Source organism: Orycteropus afer, unplaced genomic scaffold, assembly GCF_000298275.1.
Source record: "Orycteropus afer afer isolate SDZICR_OR568_19922 unplaced genomic scaffold, OryAfe1.0 scaffold00080, whole genome shotgun sequence".
In the NCBI taxonomy this organism is placed as follows: Eukaryota; Metazoa; Chordata; class Mammalia; order Tubulidentata; family Orycteropodidae; genus Orycteropus; species Orycteropus afer.
This window is the reverse complement of record NW_006921667.1, coordinates 6,631,315-6,638,928: the sequence shown is the minus strand read 5'-3', so window position 1 is coordinate 6,638,928 and position 7,614 is coordinate 6,631,315. Positions and strand designations below refer to the sequence as shown.

Sequence of the window (7,614 nt, the reverse complement as noted above, 5' to 3'; positions counted from 1 at the left end):
TATCAATTGATGCAGAAAAGGTATTTGATAAAATACAATAACCATTCCTAATCAAAACTCTCAGCAAAATAGGAATAGAAGGGACATTCCTCAACATAGTAAAGGGCAAGCTCTGGTAGCATAGTGCCTAAGGCACTTGATTGCTAACCAGAAAGCTGGCGGTTCAAACCCACCAGCCACTCCTCAGAAGGAAGATGGGGCATTCTACTTCTGTAGTGATACTGCCTCAGAAACCCAAGGAGGGGTCACTATGAGTTGGGTCCGACTCGACGGCACACAACATCAACAACAACATGCAAAAACAACAGCCAACATTATTCTCAATGGAGAGAGACTGAAACCATTCCTCTTGAGTACAAGGACCAGACAAGAATGCCCGCTATCACCACTTCTATTCAACAATGTACTGGCAGTCCTAGCCAGGGCCAAAAAGCAAGAAAGGGAAATCAAAGGCATCCAAATTGGTAAGGAAGAAGTCAAACTATCCCTATTGGCTGATGATATGATCCTATACTTAGGAAACCCAAGAGACTCAGTCAAAAATCTACTGGAACTAATTGAGAGGTTTAGCATTGTGGCAGGATGTAAGAGCAAAGTCCAAGTATCAGTTGGATTCCTCTACACCAGCAAAGAGATTGCTAACAAAGAAATAAGAAAATCAATACTGTTTACAACAGCTATGAAATAATAAATAAATACTTGGGAATAAATCTTACCATAGACACAAAAGACCTCTCCAAAGAAAACTATTTAAAAAATTACTTCAAGTAACCATAAGAGATCTTCATAAATGAAAGAACATCCCTTGTTCGTGGATAGGAAGAATAAATATTTTGAAAATGTCAATTCTACCCAAAGCAATCTATACATTCAATGCAATCCCAATCCAGATCCCATCAACATTCATTAGGGATATGGAAAAACCAGTCACTAACTTTATATGGTAAGGAACGAGATCTCAGATAAGCAAAGCACTATTGAAGAAGAAGAACAAAGTAGGAGGTCTCACACTGCCAGATCTCAAAACCTACTATACAACCACACTAGTCAAACTTTCCGGTATTGGTTAATGATACATACATAGACCAATGGAATAGAATTGAGAACCCAGAAATAGATCCATTGACCTATGGTCAGGTGATCTTTGACAAAGGACCAAAATCCAATAAATGGGGAAGAGAATGTTTGTTTAATAAATGGTGCTGGCAAACCTGGAGATCCATTTGCAGAAAAATGAAACAGTATCTGTACCTCACACCATACACGAAAATGAAATCCAGATGAATCAAAGACTTAAATGTGAAACCTAAAACTATAGAGTTCCTCAAGCAAAACCTAGGGGCAAATTTAGGGGCCCTAATACATGGCATAAATAGACTATCAAGCATAACTCAAAATGTACAAACAGCTGAAGAGAAACCAGGTGATTGGGACCTTCTAAAAATTTAATTTTTATGTGCTTCCAAAGACTTCTCCAAAAGACTCAAAAGAGAACCTACAGATTGGGAAAAATATTTGGTAATGACATTTCTGACAAGGGACTTTTCTCTAGAATTTATAGAAAACTCCAACACCTCAATAACAAAAAGACAAACAATGCAATTACAAAATGGGCAGAAGACATGAATAGACCCTTCACCAAGGAGGATATTCAAGTGGCCAACAAACATATGGAGAAATGCTCACGATCATTAGCTATTACAGAGATGCAAATCAAAACAACAATGAGGTACCATCTTGCTCTCACACTAGTAGCAAAGTTCAACAAAACACAAAATAACAAATGCTGGCGAGGATGTGGAGAGATTGGGACTCTCATACACTGCTGGTGGGACTGTAAAATGGTACAACCATTGTGGCAAGTAGTATAGAGATTCCTTCAAAAGTTGGAATTAGCAACACCATTTGACCCAGCCATTCCATTACTAGGTATTTATCCCTAAAGAAGTGAGAGCCATGACAAGAACAGACATATGCACACCATGTTCATCGCAGCACTATTTACAATAGCCAAAAGATGGAAACAACCTAGGTGTCCATAAACTGAGGAATGGATAACCAAACTATGTACATACACGCAATGGAATACTATGCAATGCTAAAGAATTACGTAGAATCTGCAAAACACTGAATAACATGGATGAACTTGTAGGACATTATGCTGAGTAAAATAAGTCAATCACAAAAGGACAAATATTGTATTAGTCCATTATTGTAAAAGTCAAGGAAAGGTTTATCTATGGAAGGAAATTTTCTTTGTTGGTCACCAGGGGTGGGAGTGGAGGGTAGGGAACACTGTTAGATAGATAAAGTATTGATTTGGTTGAAGAGAAGGGCAATGTACCAAATGTGAGTGATCAATATGGTGGCACTGAGGAAGAGTAAGATATAGACACGTACATGGGAAATACAGACAACACAGACGAACCGTTTTGCACACACAGCACTGTGTTGTCAGTGAAGGCAAACATGGGTATATGGGTGGACAGATGGGTGGACAGGCTGAACTAGCAGGTATGTCTACGAAGCAGGGAGTGTACCCAAGAACATGTATAGGGTTAGCAGAAAATGGTGCTATAAGTTTATTCGTATGACCTGAATTCCCAGATGTATAGTAGAGTTAACAAGGGGCAAGGTTGTAGTACTGCTTGGTCATGGCCAGCTACCCAGAGCAGCTGAGTAGTTGAACCTGTGTGCTCCGGACCATAGTCGCAGGGGACATCAAGCTCATTTGGTATAACATACTACATAAAACAGTTGTTTCACCTCCTACTTTGGCAAGTAGTGACTGGGATCTTAAAAGTTTGCAAACTGCCATCTAGATGCAACGATGGGTCTCTCCCCATCCAGAGCAAAGAAGAATGAAGCAAAATAAAAATTCATGGAAACAATTAGTCCTAGTGACTGGTACACCATCCAATCTGCTGCCTATATGACTTGAGACCAGAAGAACTAGATGGTGCCTGCTACCACTGTCAACCACTTAGAAGGGGATCTATGTAGGAGATCCTGGATAGAGAGGGAGAACAATGTGGAACAAAACTCAAAATCATTTGGAGACAAAGAAAGGGGGGGGGGGGACCATGTTTGCTGGTCTGATAGAGCCTGGTAGAACCACTGAGACTATGCCCTTAGCTGCCCTTCAGGTCTGCAATTGAACCCACATCTGTGGCTTCCAGCCAAATAAAAGACAGACATATGAGTGAACATTTACCTGAGGTAGGTAACACTCCTTGGAGAGGTCATGGGAGAAAGAAGGGCTCCTTATGCACAGGGAGACAGCTCAGGATGCAGGAGTGCATGGAGGGATGGACAAAGGGAAGAAGTAATTATCCAGAGGAAGTGTGAGAGGAGCTGTTGCATTATGGTAAATTGTGGTCAATATCATGAGACATTGAATGTCATTGAGTCCTGAACTGCTGTGGGGAAAGTAAATTTGTTTTGTAAATTTTCACCTAAATCACAATAAAAAAAAGTATGAAAAAGACAGTCAGTAAGCCAAGCCTAAAGCGTTTTTCTAGATAGGTAAACGGGACAGACATCCTGTCAAAAGCTGGGCAAAATAAGCTTCATTAGCAGTTTTGTTTCTACTTTCGCACAACGCCTCACCTAAGATGGCTGGGGGAACTATTACACAGGAGCACAAGCCGAAGAAGATCAAGTTAACTTCCGGCTAAGTCGAGTAGCGGAAGAGTTTCCATGGAAACAGTAACCGGTTCCCAGGCAGGGAGCTCTCGCGGTGTTTGATGGGGCGGAAGTGACGACAAACCCTTCTTGAGGCCCTCCGGTGTGCCGGTGTCGCCCCTCCTCCCCGAGCGGCCGATTTTTCCCGCCGAGCTGCTTCTGCCGCTTGGGCCGCCCGGGGAAAACATGGCGTCTGCCTTGGAGCAGTTCGTGAACAGTGTGCGGCAGCTCTCGGCTCAAGGTGAGGTCCTGGACGGTAGCTTGGTCTGATGCGTCCTCTAGGCCACAGCGTAATGGGGCTGCTGCCCAGACGCCGGCGCGGACAGGCGGGCGGCCCTTTTCGTCCTGAGATCCTTGTATGGGGCTGGGCTCGGAGCGGTGGTGCTGAGTTCGGGTACCGGGAGTGGCTGGCTGGGCTGCTTCCCCCGGCCTCAGTCTCCATGCCTGCTTCCGTGCTGGGGGCCTGTCGGCCGCCCTCCCTTGGCCCCCAGGACCTTTACTTCACCCGGCCCGGGCCCCTTCCACGGGGCGCAGCGCAGCGCTTGACAGTTTGGGGGCGGCGACTTCCGCTGGACTCGTAGGCGCCCATTGGGCCCTTCGTCTTCATTTGCGGTCGGTGATTGGTGAGCTTCCTGTCTGTTCTGGAGGCACTGTGTTGCCTGCTGACTAGGCCGCGGGGCGGGGCGGGGCGGGCAGCAAAACTCCCGGGCGCCCGGTGTCTCGGCTCCGTTACCGATTGCCTTCCGTCGCCCGGTCGGGCCGCCCCGGCATGTCTGTATTAGCCCTGCAGAACGTAAAGAGACCTTGCCTTTAGGACTCTATTTCTAGGGGAGAAATTGTTGTTATTTTGCTCTTAATTTCTGTACTCATTTATCTCAGGTTTTGAATGTCAAGTACCACAAGACACATTCTTGGACTCAGGAGTTACAGAAGTGAGATGCTTAGTGTGAAGGCGTCTTTAGCTATTTTGTGCTTCAGGTTTATCTTTAAACTAGAAATAATAGCCCTTACCTATAGAGTTGTGGGAGCTCTGGTGGCGTAGTGCCTAACACATCTGACTGCTAACCAGAAGGCTGGTAGTTCAAACTCACCAGCCAGTCCTGGGAAGGAAGATTGGGGAATCTGCTTCCTTAAATTTTTATCAACTTCTGCAGTCTGAAATTGACAGAACATGCGCTCAGAATGTGTTAATTATCACTAGTGACTGGAATGCAAAAGTTGGAAACAAACAAGAATCACTTGTAGTTGGAAAATTTGGCCTTGATGACAGAAATAATACTGGAATGCGCATGGTAGAATTTTGCAAGACCAGTGACTTATTCATTGCAAACACCTTTTTCCAACAACACAAATGGCGGCTGTACATGTGGACTTCACCAGATGGAACACACAGGAATCAGATTGACTACATATGTGGCAAGAGGCAGTAGAAAAGCTCAGTATCTTCAGCTAAAACCAGGCCAGGAGCTGATTGTGGAACAGACCATCAACTGCTCATATGCAAGTTCAACTTGAAGTTGAAGACAAAACAAGTCCAAGAGAGCCAAAATATGATGTTGAATATATCCCTCCTGAATTTAGAGACCATCTAAAGAATAGATTTGATGCATTGAACACCAGTGACTGAAAACCCAAAGAGTTGTGGGATGATATCAAGAACATTATCTATGAAGAAAGCAAGAGATCACTAAAAAGACAAGAAAAGAGAAGACCAAAATGGATGACAGAAGAGACTCTGAACCTTGCCCTTGAGCAGAGAGTAGCTAAAGCAAATGGAAAAAAATGACGATAAAAAAGCTGAACCGAAGATTTCAAAGAGTAGCTTGAGACAACAGAGCCAGTTACTATAATGAAATGTGCAAAAACCTGGAATTAGAAAAGCAAAAGGGAAGAACACACTAGGCATTTCTCAAACTGAAAGAATTGAAGAAAAGATTTAAGCCTTAAGTTGCAATATTGAAAGATTCTATGGGCAAAATATTGAATGATGCGGGACACATCAAAAGAAGATGAAAGGAATACACAGAGTCACTGTACCAAGAAGAACTGGTTGATCTTTATCCATTTCAAGAGGTGACATATGATCTAGAACCAGTGGTATTAAAGGAGGAAGTTGAAGCTGCAATGAAGGAATTGGTGAAGAACAAGGCTCCAGGAATTGATGGAATACCCATTGAGATATTTCAACAAACAGTTGCCCCACTGGAGGCATTCACTCGGTTATGCCAAGAGATATGGAAGACAGCTACCTGGTCAACTGACTGGAAGAGATTCATATTTGTACCCATTCCAAAGAAAGGTGATCCCACAGAATGTGGAAATTATAGAACAATATCATTAATACCACATGCAAGTAAGATCTTACTGAAGATAATTCAAAAACGGTTGCAGCAGTATATTGACAGAGAACTTCCAGAGGTGAAATCTTTATTCAGAAGAGGACGTGGAACAAGATATATCATAGTTGCTATCAGATGGCTCTTGGCTCAAGGCAAAGAATAGCAGAAAGATGTATACTTGTGTTTTATTGACTATGTGAAGGCATTTGATTGTGTGGATCATGACAAATTATGGATAACATTGAGAAGAATGGGAATTACCAAACACTTGATTGTACTCGTGAGGAAATTGTTCATGGACCAGGAGGCTGTTGTTCGAACAGAACAAGGGGACAATACATGGTTTAAAATCAGGAAGGGAGTGCTTCAGGGTTGTATCCTTTCCCCATACTTATTCGATTTATATGCTGAGCAAATAATCCAAGAAGCTGGACTATGTGAAGAAAAACGTGACATCAGGATTGGAGGAAGAATCATTAACAACTCGAGATAACACTAATAATACAACTTTGCTTGCTGAAAGAGGATAACTTGAGGCACTTACTGATGAATATTGAAGAATACAGTCTGCAGTATGGATTACGTTTCAATATAAAGAAAAAAAAAATCCTTAAAACTGGACCAATGAGCAGCATCACAATAAATGGAGAAAAGATTGAGGTTGTCAAAGAATTCACATTGCTTGGTTCTACAATTGATGCCAGTGGAAGCAGCAGTCAGGACATTAGATGATGTGTGGCACTGAGCAGGTTGGTTGTGAAGGAACTCTTTCAAGTGCTGAGGAGCAAGGATGTCTTGTTGAGGACTAAGTTGTGCCTTACACATTTCAAGTGCTTAGGAGCAAGGATGTTTTCTTGAGGACTAAGTTGCACCTTACACAAGCCATGATATTTTCTGTTGCCTCTTATGCATGTGAGAGCTTGACAGTGAAAAAGGAAGACCAAAGAAGAGTTGATGCTTTTGAGTTGTGGTGCTGGCGAAGAATGCTGAAAGTACCATGGACTGCTAAAAGAACTAACAACTCCGTCCTGGAGGAAGTGCAGGCGAAATGCTCGTTAGAAGCAAGAATGGCCAGGTTTCATCTCACCTACTTTGGTCATGTTGTCAAGAGGGACCATTCCCTGGAGAAGGATGTCATGCTTGGAAGGTGTAGGGTCGACGAAAGAGGGGAAGGCCCTCAACGAGATAGATTGACGCAGCAGCTGCGACGATGGGCTCATGTTTAGCAGGGATCATGGAGCTGGTGCAGGATCGAGCAGTGTTTTGTTCTGCTGTGCATGGGGTCACTGTGAGTCAGAAATGACTCGATGACACCTAAAAACAACAACACTTCTGTAGAGATACCGCCCAAGGAGGAGTTGCTATGAGTGGGCACTGACTTGACGGCAGTGAGTTTTGTTTTTTGTTTGTTTGTTAACGAGTTGTGAGGAGTGAGTGAGAGGGACAATGTAAAAGCACTTGGAACAGTGCCTGTCATATAATGGGCAATGTTGTTGTTGTTGTTGTTGTTATGTGCCGTCGAGTCAACCCCCGACTCATAGCGACCCCTCCTTGGGTTTCCGAGGCAGTATCACTACGGAAGTAGGATTGC

The 7,614-nt window shown here is 43.3% G+C and overlaps 1 protein-coding gene across 1 annotated transcript in view; it reads left to right on the top strand.

Moving 5' to 3' along the window:
- The first annotated feature begins 3,870 nt into the window (after positions 1–3,870).
- COPS3 (COP9 signalosome subunit 3) overlaps positions 3,871–7,614 on the top strand; it is a 45,412-nt gene continuing 41,668 nt past the window's right edge. Inside the window, exon 1 of the mRNA XM_007941443.2 lies at positions 3,871–3,925. Coding sequence (XP_007939634.1) covers positions 3,871–3,925 — 55 coding nt within the window. The remainder of the gene's footprint in view (positions 3,926–7,614) is intronic.